Source organism: Tachypleus tridentatus, chromosome 1, assembly GCF_004210375.1.
Source record: "Tachypleus tridentatus isolate NWPU-2018 chromosome 1, ASM421037v1, whole genome shotgun sequence".
Taxonomy (NCBI): domain Eukaryota; kingdom Metazoa; phylum Arthropoda; class Merostomata; order Xiphosura; family Limulidae; genus Tachypleus; species Tachypleus tridentatus.
The window spans coordinates 129,148,925-129,173,289 of record NC_134825.1 but is presented as its reverse complement, the minus strand read 5'-3'; the positions used below and the strand labels follow the sequence as shown (position 1 = coordinate 129,173,289).

The 24,365-nt window shown below is 30.9% G+C and overlaps 1 protein-coding gene across 2 annotated transcripts; it reads left to right on the top strand.

The window, feature by feature from the left end:
• Positions 1–3,372: 3,372 nt before the first annotated feature.
• On the top strand, positions 3,373–18,819 carry LOC143223510 (uncharacterized). 2 transcript variants are annotated; one of them, XM_076451587.1, is made up of 6 exons: positions 3,398–3,513; positions 4,814–4,923; positions 5,454–5,604; positions 8,477–8,607; positions 10,425–10,573; positions 14,670–18,819. In XM_076451587.1, the coding sequence occupies exons 2-6, from the start codon at positions 4,900–4,902 to the stop codon at positions 14,782–14,784; spliced, it is 570 nt and encodes a 189-aa protein (XP_076307702.1). In that variant the 5' UTR covers positions 3,398–3,513; positions 4,814–4,899; the 3' UTR covers positions 14,785–18,819. The 2 variants fall into 2 exon arrangements, with proteins under 2 accessions (XP_076307709.1, XP_076307702.1); XM_076451594.1 differs by lacking the exon at positions 4,814–4,923 and having other exon boundaries at positions 3,373–3,513.
• The last annotated feature ends 5,546 nt before the right edge of the window (positions 18,820–24,365 follow it).

The window sequence follows — 24,365 nt, the reverse complement described above, 5'->3', positions numbered from 1 at the left end:
TTCCTGTTCTACTAACATTGACATTAATATCTAACAAGAACACAGAGTACTGTGGTAGGTATGCAAGTACTGGCTCAATCACTACGGTCACTTTAGGAACCTAGAATGCTTGATCCCTCTAACATGCGTAATAGTGTCAGTGAGAGCAGTCTTGGGAACGTTGGCCAGAGCCTGGTGGCAAAAGAATGCAAAAACAAGAAACTATATACTTCTCTTTAGGTCAAAAGTTGAGTAGAGATGGAATTTTTAACAAGCTTTTAAGCGTATTATGAGTATATACGTGCATAATTTATCGTAACCAATACTTTGAATGGTCGGTTTTTTGCTTAGAAGCTCGATAAGGTGGATTTTCCGCAAGTGAATTATATGGAAATCTTGACACCTACTATCAAGTACTACCGCACTAAATAATAGGGGGAAAGGCTGTGAAAATGAACTCCACTTGATAACTTTACAGAACTCAAAGCCAATAATAAAGTGATTTATTTTTGGGGGTTTGTTTGTTTGTTTATGAATTTCACGCAAAGCGACACGAGTGCTAGCCATCCCTAATTCAGCAGTGTAAGACTAGAGGGAAGGCAGATAGTTATCACCACTCACCGCCAACTCTTGGGCTCCTCTTTTACCAACTAATAGTGGGATTGACCGTCACATTATATCGCCCCCATGGCTGAAAGGGCGAGCATGTTTGGTGCGATGGGGGTATTTTTTGGGAAAATACTACATACTACACACCTTTTCTGTTTTGTTAATGTGTATCAATGACAAACGTTCTGTCGAAACATGTAGTAGGTTCCTCCCAAAATAACTCAGTATATGCTTATACATCACTGTTTGCCAACTTATTATTATATTAACATACTCAAGTAACAGACAAATACACTTTAATAATTAATTCACTATTGATAAGACCTTCCATGAAAGTGTAAATTTTTGTCAATTATAAGGCTTCTGTTAAGATACTGTTATAAGAAAGTATTATTTTTTAAGTTTTAAATTTACATATAGATATGCATTATTCTTTTAAAAAAAAGGATTTTATTACAAAAGATGTATCGAGCAACGTTTACAAAGGAAAAACTCAGTTTCCAACTAATTAATTTAGTTTTTTTGTGTATATTATTTTGTTTTCTTTTAGAAACTGGGACAGGAAATGATTGTGTAATCTAAACAGGAACTTATTAACTTATTGTCCCTTGTTAGTACAGCGGTAAGTCTACGGATTTACAACGCCTAAAATAGGTGTTTGATTCCCTTTGGTGGACGTAGCTACTATCCTGATGTGGATTTGCTATAAGAAACACACACTTATTGAGAGAGCGAATTTTTCATTTTTTTTTCTTCTTTAAAAAAACAAAAATTAATTTTGGAATTATTTCAATAATTAAAGATAAATTAAATTTTCCAGGTGGTTAACGTTCTCTATTCGTAATCTGAAGGTCGCAGATTCATATCACCGTCACACCAAACATATTCGCACTTTAAGCACTTTTATATTATAAGATATTAGCTGACTAGCTATTGTGAAATGCCCCGTGGACATATTCACAGACTAAATTCAAAGCAAGTAGCATCAGTAGAGGAAACAATCATACTTAACCCAAGTTGATGCGAAAACATAAGTAAAGCCCAAACGTACTTTTGACAAATATTTTTATTTTCTAGAATTTGCTCCGAGATTCCAGGATTTTTGACCTGAAATCGGATTTTTGTGGCACTTACATAGTTCCAATTATTTTAGATTTTTCGATAACCTTCTAGGACGTTTTTCAGGATTTTCACTAATTCCCATTGAAAAAAAAGGAAAAAGTGATTTGGAATAATTGAATACTGAATATGAAAAATAAGATTTACTTTTACACAGGATTGAAAAGTTCTTTAATTAAGTTTATAGCTGCTTGCATTAAAATTTATTGATCCAATAATTCGCTGTTGAAATTACTTGAAATTTAGTAAACATTCTTCAAAATATTCTTAAATATGTACGTCTTATTAATTTGATTTTATCTTTTGCAAGTAGTTTTCAAAAGTGGAGTCTTAGATACTAAAATAATTATTAATAGTAAGATGAAATTCATCTGCATTAACAATTTATTTAAATCTAGTAAATTTTCGTAATTTTATAGATTGTCAATGATAAAAGCGAAAAATACTAAATAAGCTTAAATCTGACTCATAAAGAACAACAGTTTTACAATATATGCGATGCAAATGTTCACCACACTTAAACACTATAATTGGCCCTTGAGGAAGAAAGGTCATTCTTTGAAAAGCGCTCGAGTTATGAGGTTTCTTTTCATATTTTCTTTGTTTTTATTTAACTACATGTTTTGTTTTTTTCTGGCATTCTGAAATAAAATACTATAGTCGCTATTTTGAGTAATTATATCCATACATATATAAAGCAACTTTTAGTCAGTTAAAAATGACTACGTAATCCAATCCTGCATACGTCACCGAGTCCAAATCACATTTATAGGGAAAAACAACAACAACAACGTAACTTATACCAATTTGTACAAGTATCTTAGTCACTCCTTAGTATACGCTTACGACTTTTTGATGTTAGCTCAACAAGAATGATATACTACCTGCAGAAATATTTAGAAATATTTTCTCAACTTACCAGCCTCATCCATACACACAGTGACTCAGCAGTAAGCCACGGGATTATAATGTTAAAAATCGGGTTTCTATACCCTTGCCAATTAAAGCACATATAACCCACTGTGTAGCTTTCCGCTACAGAAACTAAAATTTGCAATATAACAATACGTGCACTTAAAAAAAGATTAAACGTTTCTGTTGTCATTGTGTTTCACAAATAAGAGAATCAACATAACATCAAATACAGTGATATCTTATACAAGAAAACTAATAATATTCAAATATCGTATCTGTTATGCTATACTAATTTTTGAAATAGGATTTGTGAGAGTAAATTAAACATGTTAGTTTTGTTTATATTTATTGTTAGATTTAAAGATATAATCGAATACAATTCTGTAAATTTTCTGTCACTGTGACAGTTAGATATTGATTTGTAAATAGTTTTATTCATATAATTTATTTCGTGGTATTTGATAAATAGTTCAACTTTATTTGTATCTACGTTGTTAATGTAATTGGCATGTACTATAAAACTTGGATTGTGGTGTTTTCTTAATAAAAACATTTTTCGATAACTGTTCCCTTCAATTACTTGCTTAAATCATCCCCTAATGTCAAATTATCTTATGCTGTCATACATGTTAACATAATATGGTCCTTAATTTTCTACGAATAAGATATGATATAAAACAAAACTGCTTGTGGCAGTTATATTAGTGGTGCCATCTTCTGAAGACCTTGAGATTGTTTCACACAATCATTACTAGATGGCAATTTTGTAAATTTGGCGGTGCGTGTGCAAAAACCCCATGTGTGGCGCGCAATCGTAATATCAGGAAGTGGCATTCTTTCCATATTGAGTGGTCGAGGAATTGGAAACTGAAGAAGAGGTGGTATTTTTAGGTAAGTAGTAATAAGGTTTATGGTGATAACATTGGACCCATAAACCTCTAGAACTTAAAATTCCAAATTAATATTAAGATGCTAAAATGTTAAATGAGGGATTTAATGTTTTTATTTTAAGTTGTTTTATGGTTAAGAGAATGGAACTTGGTACTGGTAAAACTTGTATTGTGATAGTAACACTGATAGGCCTACTATGTTTTTTTAGCTTAGTATTTGGGGTTTGGTTCATTATGTCTAGTTATTCTGAGAGTTAGGCTTAATTATTGTTTCGTATTAAAAGTATAATTTGAAGTCACAATAACGTGTAATTAATAATAGTAAATCTGATAATATTCACAAATATTGCGTCTGCTATCACTATTATAATGTAGTAAATGTGGTTAAAAATAAAGGGTGAGGTCTTAGCTAATAATCACTCGTGCTAAATTTTACGTCCGTAATATTACGATACACACATTAACGTAAGGCCTAAAATCAACAGTAAAAATCTTCGAACCTGAATATAAAATTTATTGAACTACTATTTTATGAATTTTATATCGAAGTTTAGAATCAAATTGTAATAATTCAAACTTTTATATTATGAGTTAATTTTTTAATTTAAGAGTAGATATTAAAAGACCACATTAAATGTTAGAGTTGTGTAGTATGTTGAATGCAGCACTGTTTTAAATTAGATAATGTTTGTGATGTTAAAATATTAAACCTGTAGTTTCGTGCAAATTAGGAACTTATGTTACTGATATTATAAAATAAGAACCTTGTATCTTTTTATTTTGCTGAGATACGACGTACATACTGCATTGGATACAGTAACCACATTCACCTCTTTTCTGTTGTCAAAAGTCCCTTATATACACATCAATATATGATGTGAATAACTATTTATCAGCATAGAATGTCCTCAGTAGTTTTCTCAACCATTAATCTGTGAAAAGGCTACCATGTTCTTTCAATCCAAGATTGCAAGAAAATAGGTTTTGTCATTACCCTTCATATTTTCTTAAATCTAAATATGACTTAATTACTAACATTAACAAATTATAGTAGAATTCTACAGTATGTGTAGTTATTTGATTTTTAGTTATTTAACTATGTAATATCTAATCCAAAAAAAGATATCCTCCATGTGCAAAATTTCAAAAGACTTAGCAATAAAGCACAAAGGTTTGCTTTACTTCTTGATTTATTATTCTATAAGTTTTAATAACTTATTTCTAAGTAGTAATTATCTATATATGACTTGCAATAATTGAAATGACTGTATATTACAAAATACTTTTTCACCGAAACACAGCTGTGGCAGAGAAGACTAAAGGTCAGTTTTATATTACTGGATATGTAACATGAGTGTGCGTGTGCCATGTCAATGCAAGTGATGTAATGGGGTTTATGCATGACTTGAAGGTCAGTATAATAAAATAATAGGTACATATGTAAATATGGTGTTATAAGACTTAAGCTACTTGGACTAAACATAAATTTAGACTTTAGAGATTACACAAACGAGATTTTGGGGATGAATAGTTTTTAATCAAAATGTGAAATCACTTTGCACTCTTACTAGTAATAAGATACTTTTTGCTAATCTTTAGTGAAAATCCTTCATTAATTTTTTTTTTTTTTTTTGTACAATGCTTCAAATCATCACTAAAAGTCCACTGAATTTTGTCAAAATACAATATATCAAGATTTTTAATACTTGGTCTTGATTTAACATTCACTGACAAATGAAACAAAAATGAGTCAGCTCTGACAAAACATAAATGCATATAACTTATTGCCATTATACACCCCTTTTTAACTGTTATACTTAGAAATAATTGCTTATGTTGCTCAGAGTTAGTAAATGTTTATATAAATTATAAAAAGAAAAAAGGTAATACAAATGTTTTTAATTAAAAATCTTAGATTAAGCCACTTGATTATTTCTACAGTGCATCATGAGTTCTTCTGAATGTTACAAATGCCATCGTACTGGGCACTTTGCTCGAGAGTGTACACAGGGTGATGGAAGAGGTAGTGGAGGGGGATACAGAGGACGTGGTGGTGGAGGAGGTTCTCGTGGCGGCCGTAACAACCAACGAGGTATAAACATACCAAATCAAAACATTTGCAGATATTGTCTGTTAAATTTTCATAAGTGATATTACTATGTACGTCTTGGGAGCCTCTTCAACAGAAGTTTTTTTCGAGCATTTCAAAGGACATCTGAATAGAATAATAAGATTGGTCTGTCATTCAGAAAATATTCTTTAATTTTCTTCTAAATCAGTCATTTATAATTACTAGTTTGGTATTATGTTTAGTGTTTCACTTATTTTGTTTAATTCTGTCTATAAAGATCTATAGTTCTAAAGCTTTTGTTATTGTTATTAAAATAGATTAATCAAAAATAATGCTTTTTATTGCTCATCAATGAAATATGGAAACTATTTGAAACTCTTGATACTTGAATATTTTGGAGTGAAAATGCTCTGATATTTAGATGTATATAAAAAGATATAGGGTCCAGTGTTTTCTCTGAGGTTGCATTATTTTTAAACCTAATCTTGATAATGAATTTTCTTAAGCATTTCTCAAACAGGTCTGTCATGTTCAAAGTTTCATATTTTTTATGAAATTAAATTTATTAGTTTAATTTTGAATTGCAACTATTCAAATGCTTGATGTTTTTAGAAGCAAGAAATTAAATGCAGTCTTCTGGTTACTAAATTAGTGCTGCCACAAAATATTAAATTTTCACACTTGAGGCCAAACATTCATTTTGAGGACTTCAAAGTTAAGTTAGTTTTAATAACACTAAGTTACTATATGTGGTGCACAAGTAACATAACATTTTAATTTTCTTTTACATCGTATCTGTGCATGATAATAGAATGGTGTTCCTACAGTTTACTAATTAGCAATAGTGTAAGCCTAACATTTACCTCATTATTATACTGCCAAGAGTTTAAATTCTTACTTATACCTAACTTGTACAGTATTTTAGTATTAAATACCTCATTAGAATCATTACCACAGTTGGTTTGTATGTATTAAAATTATGCATAAGTGTAAAAAATCTAAAGTATAGAATTAGGAGTTAACTTCACGCATGCCTGTTTTAGTCATCCAAGTCATTCTCTTTTGTCTGGTAAGTATACAATTATTTTAAACAGTAGTTAAGCTGTAAATAATTTGAAAAAACTGAACTTGGCACTACCCAAGTTTAACTGTTTTGACCACCGAATATGCTTATGAAGCTATTATCATAGTTATAGGGAAAACAATTGTACCAGTTTCAGTTAATCTTTTATTGCAGATATTTAGTCATTTAATAATAATTTATTGAATGTTTTTTTGCAAGATTTCATTTTGTCTAGAATAGTTAATTAATATTTTTTGAAGTTTAATTTTACAATATACTGAATGCTATAACAGCTATCCTTAAATAATGTAGTATGCTGTCATTAAAGAAATGAATGGATGGTATAAAACATTGGATGACAAATTTAAACATCGTGATTTATAAAATACTGTCTAGTGTATAAGGTTAATATGTGTTAAAGTTTGAAGTGGAAAGAAATTTCCAAGTTAATGTTCATTTTCATGGTATTTAGTCAGTGAAATGTAATTAAGTACTTTAATATTGTTTACTAAGTAGTCTATACAGTAATATAAGTTTTATTAGTTTTTAATTAGATTTTATCCTATGTTTTGGATGTTAGTCTACTTCTATTTTCAAGGAATTCTTTAGAAGGAATATCTGTGATAAGGTCTAGGAATCAAACATGTCTTCTTGGTAAAGAAGCCAGTGCATTGTCTGCCTGTTAGGTACTGTTTGCACACAAGTATAACAATCATAATAGTTAGGCCTAAAATCAGGGCATATTACAGCTTAGTTGGACCACTGAGATTAGGTATGAACAAAAGTTTGTAGAGTTATGAGAGCAATTGTTCCCTAAGAATACTTTTATAAACTTGTTCTTAGTGTGTTTAGAAAGTGTTTTTATGTACAGGTGAAAAGGTTGCAAGTTTTATTGCCCGGAATAATTAAAAGTAGCTATTATATATTTAATCAAAAATATTTGTCCATCTATTGAACACTGATCTATTTCCATGTTCATCATTGAGACTAGTGTTTTTGTAGGTCAGTTAAATTAATATGGTAATTTAAAAATAAATACTTATTTAATGCTTAATTAATTTTTCATATACACCAGGACAGTTAGTAAAAATATAACGAAATTAGTAAGATTAAGAATTTTAAAGATATTTTTATATAACCATTGTCCATGATTTATACTGTATTTAAAATTCATTTTTGTACATTTAGAAATTCTGGGTTAATGATACTCCATTTATAAGAAAAATGGAAGTTACAAAGCACATCTAGATATACAGTGAATAATGTTAAAAAAATTGTATTAAAATACCTGTCTAGAAATGTTTGTAAAGTTGAAAAATGGTATAACTTAAGAGTTTCTAGAACTTTTATTTCATATGCTTGGAGAGTTGTATACATTTCCACATCAGAAACAATTTTAACTTGAATATCTAAATCAAATATGCTTTAATGAGACTTGGTTATTCTTGTCCATGAATGTCTAGTTAATTATATGTACAATATGTGCAAGTCTACGTAGAAAGGTAAGGATCCATATATTTTGTATTTAAGCCATAATAAATTGCAAGTTACATTAGTGTTAATGATTCACAGAAGGATTCAGTTCAAACAAGTCAACTAATAGAAATCCTAATTGCCTAAATCAGAAAAAAAGGCACAATAAAGGAAAATGGGAGGAAATGAAAGCATTCTGTTTATAGCAAGCCATCAGTTATTGGAATAGTAAATGAGTTTCTTTGAAGGTGAATGTTAATGAAGTATGCACTGATAATCCATTTTATTTAGTATGAAGTGATTTAGATTTTTTTAGACAAATAAGTGTTGCTGAGTTTTTTATTGTATATGTATTAGTTTTTTGCTATAACTGTGGGAAAAGTGGCCACATTGCACGAGAATGCCGGGAGCAAGAGAGAACCTGCTATACCTGTGGTGCACAGGGTCATATATCTCGGGACTGTGAGCAAGAGGATAGGAAAGTAAAGGTAAGCTTGTTTTTTCTCTTCTATATAATTGCTTTTTCCTTATCTTTTGTGGTATTTAATGACTGCTCTTAATTTTCTTAGTTTATTAAAATTGTATCATCCTTGCATACTTGTATTTGGCTTATTTATAGTTATTTTCCAGATTATTTTCAATTTAGAAACATTAACTTAAAGTTGAATGTAATATAAAAAAGAATAAACCTAATTTAAAATAAAGCAGTTTCTTTATTGGCTTAACTCTGATATTTGTATAGGTAATGATGCACATTTCAACAATACTTACAATAATTGAGCTTTCTTGACCTAAAAACTTGCTAATTGTTGTGAAGATAAATGTTAAGTTTTTATACACAAATATAATTTTAAGTATTTAAAATATAGATTTGGTGTCTTGTTAGTTATTTGCATTTAAGCTATTTCAAGTGTAATCAATGCAAGTGCAAAAACACTTAAAATGAACTAGAAAATATTTAATTTCTTGGTTAATCTTAAGTTCTTCCTTTGTAAGTCTACATTTTCACGTTAAGTCGACTAATTCACTGATTGTTTTGAGTTTCATACTTAAAAAGTGTGAATTAGTTAACTAGCTACTTTATTTTTAACTGTAATTGTGATGTGTTATAGCATCATCAGTAGTGATAAAATGTTTATGCATGTGATCAGTGTGATATTACTAAACAGTGTAAAAACAAAATTGTAACTATGGTCATTTCAATATTAGTAATCCTCAAAATGCATTTAATTATTTTAAATTCTCAAATAACTGATATACTGCATGTTTTCTTACTAAATATTTGGAAGCAAGTGTAACAATAGTACATTGCAAGTGTCTTCAGTTTTGGAAAACTTGTGTACTACTACATTACTGTTTGAATGGTGTTAAAACTCTCACTCCCCTAGTTGAGCTGCTAACTTATATCAAACATGTCTTTTGGAATAAACATTGACTTTAGGGCAGTTTTGGTCAGTAGTAAACGTAACTCTATTGTTTTCATCCTAAAGCATCTGATACAAACTGCAAAGTAGGAAGTTTTTGGTTTTTTTTAATTCACTCAGGCTGTTTGTTGTCAAAGTGAGGTTTTATTATGTGTGACAAATTCTGGCCATGTGGGTAGGGTGCTCAATGCATTTGAGAGTTGCAGGTTAGAATCCCTGTCAACTAAACATGTTTGCTCTTTCAGGTGTGGGGTATTATGTGATGGTCAATCCCACTATTCATTGGTAAAAGTTGGTGGTGGCTGGTGATGACTAGTCTCCTTCTCTGTAGTCTTGCACTGTTAAATTAGGGATTGCTAGTGCAGATACCCTTCGTGTAGTTTTGCACGAAATTCAAAAACAAATTCTCCATTCATGGCAATACATTAAAATTTTGTGATTTTTGGATGTTATTTACTTCCATTGATTTTTACTTATGTTTAAAACCAACATGAATAACATTTTAGAATATTTGGAAGAGAAGTTTTTCTAAAGATTTAGAGCAAGTATCTTGTGTAAAAGGTTTATTTCGATTTGATCCTTTACCTTCTAGCTTAGTGTATTGAGGTAAGAATACTAGTTTAATTTGAATCTTTCTTTGTCAATGAGAGCCTGTGATTTTATTTTAGAACATCTTAACCCCCATATTCCAGAGAACTAAATGATTCCTGTACTCTTCTGTTTTCTTATGGGTGCATCTAATAATTTTTTTCATTATCAATGTTTGGAGAAGTTAGGCTTATATTTAATAAACCTTAAATAGTATTTTTTTTAGGTTTAGATTTGTATATTGTGAATGTAAAACTAAATTTGGATTTGGATTTTCATACATTTGTTTATAGTGCTATGTCTGTGGCAAGAATGGTCATATTTCCCGAGACTGTCCAGAAGGTGAGAGAGATGACCGCAAGTGTTATAACTGTGGAGAAACTGGACATATAAGTCGTGATTGCCCAGAAAGTGGTGAAGCTGATGACACTGTTTGTTATCGGTGAGTAGAGACTATTGCTCTCTCACATGTTCCAAAGTTAATCAGCTTGAGGGGAAGTGAAGATACTTTGGCTGCATTGTCATGTTTTATTGTTCGTGTGTAAAGACAGGTCTTAATATCAAGAAATTGGACTTTAAAGTTTTAAAATTTCTTCACCTGTGTTGATTTTTTTTTTTGTGCTGAGGTGTAGACCTTAAATTTATCCATGTATTGCTTTAACCAAATAAATGTTTTTAAATTTTTGTTTTGATTGCATTTTGTCTAATTTTTATTAAGTAGCTTGATAAGTAACCAAAGTTGTGTATATTATCCAATTGCAAGTGAATTTCCAATTACCTTTGTAAGATGTAGTCACAAATAGCTAAAACTTGTTATTGGTGGGCATATCAGAGTTTACAAATTATTTAACTTTGTTTGCTGTCATTAAGAACATTGTACTGAAACATTTTATCAGAACATGTGGTAAGCAGTGGTTAAGCATGCATGTATACCTAAAACCATTTAGTCAATTTTGTTTATAACATGTTTTTATTTTCTTTTATTATTCCTAATGTATACTGGGTGTTTTTAAATGTCCAGATGCAGAACAATTAGCAAACCGGTATGACAGTTTATTCATTTCAGGTGTTAATTTTTATGTGCAAGCTGTAATATTTGTTGGAGTGTAAATAATGTATGGATTACAGTATGTTAGCCCATTACAGTATTAATAGGCTTAAATAGCTTTAAGATTACAGCATGTATATTGAAAATGACATTTAAAAATATCTTAATTTATTAATTTACAAGCATTTCACTATACATTTTGTATCGGAGCATGAGGTCAGTTTCTTAGAGGCAAAGGTCGTTAAAAACAAAAACAAAAAATACTTAAGTTTTAGCTTGTTTTGAAACTAAACAGTTAATGATAATTTACATCTGACCCAAAAAAGTTAATTGAGTTATTTGGGTAATTATTGCTTTGCCTTTTAGTATTAATGTTAGTTGGTCATTTCTTTTTTCAGTAAATTGATAAACTCCTTAACCCTTAAATGGCAACCATCATCAGTTAATGCTGCTACCTACAACATTTTCTGCTGTTTTGAGGGTTAAACCCAAGTGAAAGCTGCTAATGTATGACCAAAATTCATGACTTTCCTATTAGTGACAGCAATTAATAACATTTGCCCCTTTAGTTGAAAACTAACCCAAACCATGTTATCCACAAAATTAAGGTAGGATAATAATTCAGCAGAATGTGTAAAACAAGTATGGATTTAGTTATACTGATATTGAATTGGATGAGTTGTTAAGTGATAGAATATTCTTAATTTGAATCGTTTGTATTTGTAACTGTTTAAGCATGAAAGTAGCTAGTATCAGTGAAATATACTTGTATTCACACATTTAATAAACTAATTTGTTTAGACAAGTTCTTTAATTTGTTAATTTACATTAACTACAATTACATTATTAGCATATTCTTAGTGTACTTTCTAGTAAATGCCATAATGTTATCTGAATGTTTAAGTTACTTTATAAACAACTATCAAATGTAATCTGCTAGAATGTCTCACAAGATGTTTATTTTGTTTCATGAGCTACTTATTTTCGATTCTTTGAGGAAAAACTACAGTTTTGAATAAAGTATTTAATTTGTAGACTTTGTAAAGAAACTTTTACTAATGTGTAATGTCTACAGTGTAGTTACACCGGTTTAGATAGCAAAGAAAAACATTTTAGTATTTTTAAATGTGAAACTAACATTTAATTTTTCTTTTGCAATCTTAAGTGTTCAACTTTTTTCATTCAGAATACTTATCTCTGATTTTAAATGTTTTGAATAACAACATATTAAGTTTTCATCAATAAGGTCAGACATTAATGATTTTTGTTAAAGTATCTTCATTATTTACGTCTAAACATTTCTTGATTCTTGTACTGTAAACTTGAGGTAAGTTACATTACTAGTGTTTAGCTACTATTATTTACACACATGTTATTGAATTCCATCTGTATTGTGGTTGTATTAATTCAAATTTTCTTTTTAACTTAGTTTTGATGAGCAGAAACTTTTAAGATTACTTTATTTTAAATTATGTATGCTTCTTGGTAACTGTAATAAACTTAAGCATAGAATACTGAAATTTGAGGGTTTGATCCTTGCAGTGAGCACACTTTGAATAACCTACTGTGTTCCTTTGTTCTCAACAATAAAACATTTGGTGTTAACTTCCAGATTTCAGTATATCTAGAGGGGGTATGTGAGTGCATAAATTCATCTTATAGCAAAAGTTATATTGAAAGGTATTAAAGAAAAATAGTTTAAACAAGTACTTGGTCTGTATGAAAGAGAACAATGGACTAAGCTTTTCTATCTAATGCTAAAGATCTACACATTGGTAAATGTTTTTTTTAGGCTATAAGTGAATAGTGCAAAATCTTTTGGTTGTAAGCATGTCATTCAACTTAACTGTCACCTGGCAATACAGCTTTTGACTTAAGTGGGTAGTAAAATGTAATGTTGTATGAAATTATGGAAAAATTGATTACTTGCTAAACACGGATTAGATAAAATGTTTGTGTGGATTTTATTTTTTACTAAATATTTTAGCTAAATTCTTATCACTTTAGTATACTGAGGATACATTTTGATTGGAGTTTATGGTTGATTTCATCAGTTGTCACAAGTCTTGGGTTGAGTTGCTGTTGTGGCTCTCGAAGGGTTAAAAATAGATAATGTAAAGTGACTAGTTTGTTATCAAAAACTAAATCATTCTTAAAAAGTGAGGAAAAGGTGGTGTATTGCAAGTTAATATGGTATTTGTTTTTAACATCCACTTGTCCCTGTTTAGAGCACCCTGATAATTTTCTAATTTATCTTACTGAATGACAAATACTCTGTCATAAGAGGGAGGCTTTGGTCGTGGACTTATGGTTGATTGGCTGTAAATTCAAGACTGGGTGGCCAATCTTGTTATGCTGTTACATTTTTGAGCACAACTTTCCTCCACTTTTTTCAGCCTGCCTAGTTGTTACTTGTGGGTTAACTGACATCCCCATCTGAAGGTGTATACTATTGTCATTTAATTGTATTTCTGTAAATTAATGTTCAAAAGCACCAGCTCTTTGTCTTTCAGAGAAACAGCAAGGATTTAACTTTTAACTGTCACAAGCCTCATTTTACTTTCAATCTCTACTCTTAAGTATAATTTATTTTTCAAGTTAACATTTGTTTCTATCTTGAACATAAGGTTAGATATGCAAACAAAAACTAGGGCTAGTTTTTATATAGAAATAGATTGGGAAAGTATCCTGATGAGCCAAACTTGTCATATTTCTTTGTCACTTGTTATGGATTGCACAATTTTTAATTTTAGTGCATTTTGTTAATCTTTAAATACTAAATTAATGGTGAGTTGCACATTAAGGCTTTTCATGAGATCTGATTAACAGCATTGATAAAGAACTTAAATCTTGTTACTTTAGAACATAAATGTGTACAGTGATATGTTAATGTAGCCACTAGAACCTTTCCTTACTATTTCAAACCACATTACTAGTGTGATACCAAATATTTGCATGTGCTCATTAATATAATGATAGATTTAGACAACAAGATACAAGTTTACCTTTACTGAAACATTTGCATTCTCTTGATGAAGCAAATATATTAGAATTTATATGTAAAAGATCTGGATGTTTGTAAATTTATCTGAATTACATTGTAAGCCTCTAAAAAAAAAGGGTTGTTGGTAGCTCTTAGGTGAGACTGGCCTTATTTACTTAATTTTAGTACAGGCTTTGTTTTTAATTTTTTACAAATTTATTGGTAAGTGGTTTCCAGATGCCTTTTTTACTTCCACTACTAGCAAATTCAAGACTTGTGATAAACTGCAAGTCTCACTGTTAATTGCATTGTTTTTTCTATTTTCAAAATAATTTAGTGTGAACTGATATTTGGTGAAAGGAGTGAAAAAAAAAAAGCCCAAAAAACTGGTAAAGTTAGAGGGGGAAAATTACCTTGGAAATCTCAAACAAGAAAATTTTAAACTTGTATTTACTTTGAAGTGTAAAAAGAAGTAGTGATTTTAATTTCTTTTTATTTCTGTACCAGTTGCAACGAGAAGGGACACATCGCTCGCAATTGTCGTTCCACTCGTACCAGTAACAAGTGCTATCATTGTGGTGAGTTTGGCCATATTGCCCGCGATTGTGAAATGAAAGCATAACCTCTCCTGCCTACCCACGTCACAGCCTCTTGAATGTGTTGGTCGTTTGGCACATGAGATCCAGCTCCTAACACCCTAGCTGCATCTGGCCGAGATAAGCTGGTCTTGCGCTGTGGATGTCCTTGAATTTTGATGTTGGTGAGCTATTTGTCATCTACATTGGTATCTTCTGTAGAGGTGGCTATTCAGAACTTTCATTAGGGGCAACATCCAGCAGTCTGTACAGTTTCACCTACTGGTTTTATGTTTGTTAAATCTTTGCTTAATTCCTTGTAATTGTGACTGTTTTTTAGATCATTTTTATGACATGGAAATAAAACTATCTACCCAAGTTCATGTTAACTTCCAAAACAGTATTCCACTTTTGGAGAATTACCATCAGTAATGATGACTTTCATATAAGTCCGAAACCAAACGTAGGAGTGGACTTGGCTGCTCCCCTATTTATGACCTTGTAACAGTGAAACCAGCTGAAATTCAGACGGGAGTGATGTGTTTTGATGAAGGTTGTCGCCGTGGGAGGAAGGAGTTTTTACCCTTTATTGCCAGTTGTGTAGCATAAATCTTTGTAATCAATTGGGTAACAGCTGCCCACTGGTAGCATATAGCTTAACAGATCTTGTTTGAATTTTATTTCATCTCCAACAGTAATTTCTTTATAGCACAGTGCTATTTTTTGTGCAAGACGTTGTAATTCACTTTACCTTTTTGAGTGGTTAGGTGCATCCATCTGGAGAGTTACTTTAATTTTCAGCTTCAAATGGATCATTTAGCTAGCTTTAGAATTTTTATATATAATTTACTTGCTGGATGCAAAATTAGTTTTAGAATGCACTCTCTAAGATATTGCTGTTTCATTTGGAAGATATCTTGGTGTTTGGAATGAACATATTTTCTGTTGAAAGCTTAATTATAATGACTTAAGCTCTTAAGTTACAGTTGCTAAAGTCTTGACATTTTGCCTGACCCTTTAATCATTACAATTTTAATTTTTAAAATCAGTTTTGAATGATGTGCATGGAAAAAATTATTAGTATCAATAAATTATAACATTTTGGGAAGTGTAAAGAATAGTGTTAATTTTAACTAATATTTGGAAAATGCCAAACAAAAAGACTATTTCATAGTTTAATTTGAACCTTTCTTAGTGTGTGCATATTAATAAAATATTCTTAAAATAATATTGTTACAGCAAAGTACCTTTTAAAATACTTATACTACTGTATTAAATTATATATAATCATTAAAAGTGAGCTTTTTCAATGCTGTTTCATTTGACAAACTAATTTTATGCTGTGGTAATTTATGGCAAGTGATAAAATGTTTTGCTGGTTATCTGCCAGTTTCGTGTAGGCTGCTAAACTGCAGATCAAATTAGCATACTGAAGTTGTGACAAAGCTATTATAAAGAACATGGGGAAATATGAGCAACACTTTCACAAAGAAATGGTGTGCTTAAAGCTTCTTGTTATCTTGCTAGTAGGTGATCTTCAGTGGTGGGGCTGGGTGTGGTCTAGGGGTTAGTGTGCCTGACTGTGAATCCAAGTGTCCATGGTTCACTCTTTGTTGCTGTAAAAACCATGCTCTGCATTAAGGGGGGTATGGATGTGTTAAAAGTGGTGGCAAAAACCCACCTTTGGATTGGAGTAGCCCAAGAGTTGATGGTGGGTTCAGTGAGTTCAAAATTAAGGATAGGTAATGTAGCTATCCCTTAGCTTTGGACAAATTTCCAAACTGACATTCAGAACTGATTAAATTGTTTGAAAAATGGTCTTTGTAGCTGTTTGAAGTTATCAATATGAATGAGCAATTGTTATAACAAAAATTGTTTTTGTTTTATTTTGGGTTTTGTAGTATAAAACTGTTTGTTAATAAATGTATTAATTATTAAAGATTTTGTGGTAGCCAGCAAAAATGTTCAGCACTTCAAAAGGTGTTTACTAGTAATCAGTTAACTATCTTCAGCTCCAACCAAAATTGATCTTTATTTCAATGAACATTTTTAAATTATTAAGGGAACTTACTGCTTAATTTAAAGTAAGGATATGGGTTAGCTAAAATGTTGTATGCAAGAGTAAGTCTTTCATTTCACTTGCTTCTGGTTAGAAAAGTAATTCTGAGATAAAAGCTATTACGGATGCAGCATGTTTTGCCAATAGTTTCTTATATTCAGAGATGAGAATTGACAGGTTTACAGTTTTTGCTGTCAGCTTTGTCACTATCCTAAATTTAAATCTAGTAAGAAAAATATTGGAAGGAGGTTTAAAACATTGTTTACTTTAATGTTTACTCATCTTAAATCACATGGAGCTCATTAACCAGCTTCTTAACCAACAGCTGACAAATCAAACTTTTGAAGGCAAAGGTATCAAAACACCAAATGAAATCAACAAAATTGTTTTCAATAACTAAAGCCTATTATAAATGAAAACACATTACAGAAGTTATAAAACTTCTGATTTCAAAATCATTTCCAGTCTCATAAGCTGTATATTGGAGGGTAAAATTGGGACTAAGATTACGCTTGTGAAAACACCTATTTACTTTTGTCTACCTATTCTTTTATTATTAAAATAAACAAAGCCTAATGTTAATAGCTCTTTTAAAACTATTAAATAATTGACTAGTAATTTGGCCCAATAATGGAAGCTGATTTATATTGACTAAATATTTAATGAAACAAATGTGTATTTCACTTGATTATTGCAACCATAAACACAAGTATTTGTCTAAATATTTCATAATGTCCAGTTTGTATGCTATGTGGTCTGTAATATTGATCATTGGAAATTGAATTAAAGTGGCAAAAATTTAATGTGATCATTACAGTAAATAGCATGAACATGCTATATTCAGGGGTCACGTAGGCCTCGTCTTTATGGGCTGGGACCCAGGAGCAGCCATGGGGTTTCACTAGCTGTTCCATCCACATATCTTAAGAAGTGTCAGAACACACATTTAGCATGTTTGGAAATAATTTTGTTCTTAAAAAGATTTAAAAATGTGAATTGTGTATGAAATCTGACAATTTTTGTGACTGTTGTGTAATGTAGGTGATGGAGGATAAGGTTACTATTTGTGAATGGGAAAACATCTTCAGTGAAGGTAGGTTAAAAACTACCTTATTTTTGGACAGGAATTAAAGAAATTGTTGTAGTTATTGGTAAATTACACACCATACAGTGAAAATTTAATGGGTTGATGCACACCTTTTATGGGGTCCTAGTGACAGCCACTTAGTCAAAATGTTGGCCACTTTTTATATTGTTTAAGTTTTAATCATTTTGTTTATACTTTCTAAATTTATTCTGTTAACAATATTAATTATTTGTGATGAAATGTTGATGTAGTAAATGTTAAGTTAAAAATCTTGTGTTTAAAGTGAAGTAAAATGTATTGATGGTTTGGAGAGGTTTTGTAGTTTTGATGTGTTATTAATTAAAAACTGATAAGACAACAGTAAAGTGAAATGGAATGTAGAATAATTATTGGTAAATAAACGATAAAATCTTGATGTAAAATGAGTAATATTTTGTGATAACGTGAAGGAGATAATATGGTTATGATGGTTTATGCAATTCAGCTATAGTATCTTAATGTACGTTTTGAGTAATTATATTGGTAGTATGCAGTGTTTAAAATTACTCGTAATCTGTATTTAGTAACCAAAGCTTTGATTTTTGTTCTGAATTGGAAAACATTCTAAAGTACCTCAGTTGAATATTTTCTATTTCAGGGTATTTTTACCATTATTATTTATGCCACTGTTCAGAATTAGTGTATCTTTTAGTTTGTTAGAAAATGTAGGATGAACATCTAAAGCTGTCTCATTTGTAAAAAGAAAATTACAAATTTTGACTTATTTGACCATAAATTGATAACACTAACAGTAAAAAGTATAGTGGTTTTGTTTGAAATTAGAACACTACTGTAGCTCTGTATGATAGTATTGATGGCTAAAGTCTTAGTTGGTGAGGATTCTGGTTTTGTTTTTCATAGAATTTTCTTATGAGAATAAAGTTTTATGGAAAGTAATAGCTGCCTCCTTTGTTTGATTTCATAAAATCGATGTTTTATGTCAGACATTCCATACCAAAGATACTTCTGCACTATAGATGTTACACCAAATATTTAAATGTTTGTATATAATAGAATATACAATCCAAGATGTACATTACACCAGTGTTTAATAGTGTGAAAGTTGTATAACAAAATAGGTGAATCTTTACAACAATTCGGCTTCATCAGTGGCTTTCTTTTACTCTTAAATAACAAAGTTTGCAATGTCTGCAAACTAGTTTTTGCTCTAAACTTTCTTGTCGAAGGGAATTGCAATGTTAAAATTGGCTGTTGCATTCTGGGTTTTATATATACTAAGACATTTCTGTTTATTTAAAGGCATTTTTTGCTTGATTGTAAATATTTTACTAGACATAGCTTCAAACCTTCAAAAACCTACTTTTTACTTGAATTTACAATATTTATAGATCATGGATATCTAGGTTACTAGTGTTGGTCAATTTCTGGAAAATGCTGTGCATAGTGTGTCACGGACTCTCATGCTTTAGTACTATTTTCTCAAACCTTCATGTAATAGGCCTAGTTCTTCTGGTGTAGTACTGGGCTTTGTTTTTCTAGTTCACTCTGTGCATGGGCTAGTGGTTAGGAAGAATCTGTAGTCTGATGGTTACAAGGTTAATATGTCAATGAAAATGGGAGCATTATGTAACTGAGTTCCATTCTTTATTGTTTAAAAAGCCATATTACTGCTAAATTGAGAATGGCTAGCACAGATAATCATCGCGTAGCTTTGCACAAAATTCAAAATAAACCGCTTAAAGCGAAGGTTGAATTTTATGAGAAACTTTAAATTTTGAAATAATGAATGTTTTTAAAAAATCTTGCTCGTATCTTTCAAAAATATGCTGCTGAATCCTGTTTATTTGTAGCTTCAGAGTAAGAATTACCAAACTCATCCAAGTTTGTCACTGTTTCCCATCTTTAGCTCGATTCATTGTAGTTGAACTTGCAGTGGTGATATATCGGTTACATTTTAAAACAAGTCGTGTGAAACCCGAGTTGTGCATTTCTTCGGGAATATATTCATTCATAAGGGTTGAGAGCCACCTAGTAGTAGTGTATTATCTGGCACACGAAAAACAATTTTAAATACGGTGATGTAATGAATAACCTATTATTTTGAGTATTTTAACCTTGAAATGTAAAAGTTTTAAGCATAGATCTCAAAACAATCAGTTCAGTCTGTGGATAAAATCTGCCTAATATTAAAACGTTTTTAATTAATAGTCAAATGATGGCCTAAATAAAATAAGTAAAAATAACCATCCACAGTAATGGGAGAAGTTTCTGTAAATCTATTAATTTAAATTACTTCATGGACTATAAAAGGGGTTAATTGTTCGCACTTTTGGCTTCAATCACAGCCAAAACTGTAAGATACTTTTTGTTAATTCAAGCTAAAAGCACTTTGACAATAACATGGTAAATCTATATTTTTGTTCCTTAAATCACGTCACATTTTATAAATTTGAAGCGAGAAACAGAAAAATGCTCGGACAGACACCTCGGTTCATACCGTATACAAGAGTCCAACCTGTTTATATATTTTGTCTAATATTAAATACATTTAGCAAGTGATATTCTATATATAATATGAATTTCTTTGGCACATTTAATTGATATGACTTAAAGTACTGTCGAGCTCATTGCGTTCAGAAAGTTTTTAATAAGTTTATTTGATCATAAAAGCTTATAACAAATACTTGTAATCCTACAAGCATGATCAATAAGTATTTTCACCAAGTTTACTTTAAATGTCTCGGAAATTAAACTAATAATGTGCGTAGAATTCTGGAAAAAGTTGGCTTCTGAGTATGGTTGAGATGTTTTTATACTATTTTTACTGAAAAATATTGTACAGCTAATAAAGAAACGTTTGTGATGTCACATGAACAATTGGTAAAAAGATAAGGTTTTGTTTGCCAGAAGAAAAGATTATGTATCTTAATCGTTTTCGATGAAATTATAGAATAAAAAGAAAACAAGAAACATCACAGTTTAAAAAAAAGATAAAAGTTTGAAATAAGCAAAATATACTTGTTCTTCCTGAGATACGTGGGTAACATGAAGGTAGATTATCCAAAGAAAGCGATTGTGATGGAAAAGTAGATCAAATATGATGTATTTTTTATAATAATAAAAAAAGAAATGAGGAAAGAGAACTGAGGTGTGTTTAAAAATAAATCTGAATTTGGGTTAACCATAGGAACGCTATGATAAACGTTTTAAGATAACCCGTGAAGTGGTAAAAGCAACGGTGTTGCTAAAAAAAAAGAGGTGGGTGGGATGCATGAAGATACAGTTTTACTTGTTTGAAAGCAAAGTAAATTTAATCGTAAATTATGCAACAGGATTTGGGGTTGGAGCAAGGTAGAATAGAATTAATACTATTAAAGTCCATAATTATAAATATACGTTTAGTTTGAGCAGATAAAAGTAGGAAGAACCACTCCGGTGGTTTATATAATTAAAAAAAAAATTCATGTACTAAATATTTAAGAATCAAATTATTCTTTGGCAGAAGTTACAAAAGAAATAGGTGGTGATGAATGGAAATAGCATTTTTGAAGATGGAAATCTGAAGTTCCTATAATAGCGAAAGAATATCAGATTGGAAAGATTTTTAAAAATATGGAGGTGTATATAACATAACTTCATGTAAATTTTACAACAAATTAGGGAAGGGTTGAAAAGTATGCATGATGACTTGATAATATAAAAGAAGATTTAGGAATAGAAAGGTGTATAAAACAACGTGAAAAATCGACTGTTGCAAAAATAATGTGTGACAATGTATTAAATAAAACGAAGAATTTGATGAGAAGAAGGGAAGAGAATGTAGAATTAAATAGTAGATGAAAAACATGAATTAGAATATATTGAAAAAACATGATAATTTAATATAGGTATAAACTATTAAAACTATTTTCTGCCTAAGTACACTTTTTTTTTTTCCATCTACACATAAAATTTGTTTGTTGTTTTTTCCAGCTTATTCACTGAACATCCTCTTGCTCACTGAATGCATTTGTTTCTTTTGTTGTTTCTACAACTTTCAGCGATATTTTCGTCTGGATTTTGAGTACGAGTAATGAACTAAAAATATTCCACTTGTTACCAAAGCAGTTTGTTTTTATAATAAACAATGTAAGGTCGGGTTGGGAAGGACTTGTTGAACCACAACATTTGTAGATCTGTAAACTTTAATTATTTTAACACAGATTGCTTAACCATTCATTTTATATCCGTATGAAAGTAAAGAAAGGAATTTGAAGAGAAAAGCTACAGTAAGTAAACTTCTACATTTAAAGGTGTGTAAAAACTGTTTTGTGATACGGTTATTTGCTGAAGAGAACTGATACGACTTCAAACTGCAGTTTTCATTTGATTGCGACGTGTGTTTCGTTGTGCAGCGTAGTGTAAGTTAGTATGTTTTAATTATCATTACAGTTTCTTGCTTGTATCATAATATTCTTTGGTCTGAGAAACATTTTTGTTTCACTTCGAGTTTATAATTAATATAACTTTTCATGACAAAATGCCTAAATTGATTGGACATTCATGTAAAACTGAATCGGTGTGGGCCCGGCGTGGCCAAGCGTGTTAAGGCATGCAACTCGTAATTTGAGGGTCGCGGGTTTGCATCCCCGTTGCGCCAAACATGCCCTTTCAGCCGTGGGGGCGTTATAATGTGCGGTCAATCCCACTATTCGTTGGTAAAAGAGTAGCCCAAGAGTTGGCGGTGGGTGGCGATGACTAACTGCCTTCCCTCTAGTCTTACACTACTAAATTAGGAACGGCTAGCACAGATAGCTCTCGAGTAGCTTTGTGCGAAATTCAAAAAACAAACAAACAAACATAATTCTCTGTGAACTTCAGTTATTTCAGAATTGAAGTTTCCATATCTTCCAACCTTCATTTGTTTTATTTAATTAAAATTTGAAGCTATTGTTTAAGCTCAGATTACCTCTATTAACATTATAACGTAAAGATATTGTTTATGCAAACGAGTTGATGTTATAGCGAGTAAACTTTAAAGTATCTTCCGTTCCGAATAATAGGTAGAAATAAACCCAATTGCACCATAATGGGCCATCTGCTAGTACAGCGGTAAGTCTACGGATTTACAACGCCAAAATCAGGGGTTCGATTCCACTCGTTGGGCTCAGCAGATGGCCCGATGTGCCTTTTCTACAAGAAAAACACACTCACCCTAATGTCACAGCGGATGTATGTGGACTCGCACTGCTAGAAGCCGGGTTTCGATATCTCTTCTGGGCAGAGCTGTGTAGCTTTGTGCTTAATTTCTAATCATCAATCAACTTCATTCTTGTTGCTTCAGTATTTTCCCTTTCAGCTTGGTTATTGTACGTGAAAACTGTAAAAACAATTTGCTTGTTAAATGCGTTTCATTGTTTTCCCTATATTTATCGAAAAGAAGTACTGCACCCCTTTTTCTTTATGGTCCCTTGCCCCATTGAAACTCATCTCAGTAAAGGAGACACTATGAGATGTAGTTTTTAAATTTATTGTAATTTATTGTCTTTCTATTTGTACGTTCTCTGTGTATTTATATATAACTTTTTCTTTGTTTACTTGTTATTCTCGTGTTTCATCCTCAATAATAGCAGAAGTTAAAGTCGTAAAAACAGAATTAATTTCTATTTTAGTTTCTTGCATTTGTGTTAATTTCTCTGGTAAAAACAATATCCCATAATTATCTTGTATTTTTAATCGTATTGTTAGGGTTTTTTTTTAGATGTGTTATGTCTCGCCTTCCCGACACTTTCACCTGTGATGAGCTAGAAGGACGAGCAGTACTTTCTTCTGTGGTCTCATATACGTTTAAGTCACCTGTAGCAAAAGTGGAAATATTTGTACGTAATCTTTCTGCAGTTGCTTTTCTATCTCTTAATTTGTTTTCTGTAGAGGCAGAAAACAGTGCAGTTGAACATTGTGCATTTCCTTTCTTTTCTGCTAGTTCAATCTCAGTGGGGGCCTTAGATGCCATAATTGACACATATTTAATAGCTTCAAAACTAACTATAGGCGATTCCTTGGGATTACCATCTGTTTCAGATAACTTATTTTCTACTGAAACAGTTGTAGTTGAATCTTGTATAGTTTCTTGTGTTGTTACCGTTTCATCGTTTCTTGAGACAGAAGAAATCATAATGGTTTTTGTTACAAATGCTGGGATGTTTGTTTCTCATCCTCTTCTTCCTTTCAGTCATTTCTGAAAGAGTGGAGAAAGAAGAAACTGCTGATAGTATTTCAGTCGTTGCCTGTTTTTCTGTTACATAATTCTTAGTTGTAGCTGGTACCTCTGTATTTTGTTGTCTTTCTGCTATTTCACCCTCAATTTCGTGTGTAGAAATTGTATTATATTTTTCTCTAGTTCTTAAATCAATATTGGAAGGAGTTAATGTAATTGTAGTTGTTTCTTTAAAGTTTATTGATTCATCGTCCATACTGGTCAGTATAATTGTGATTAAATATCT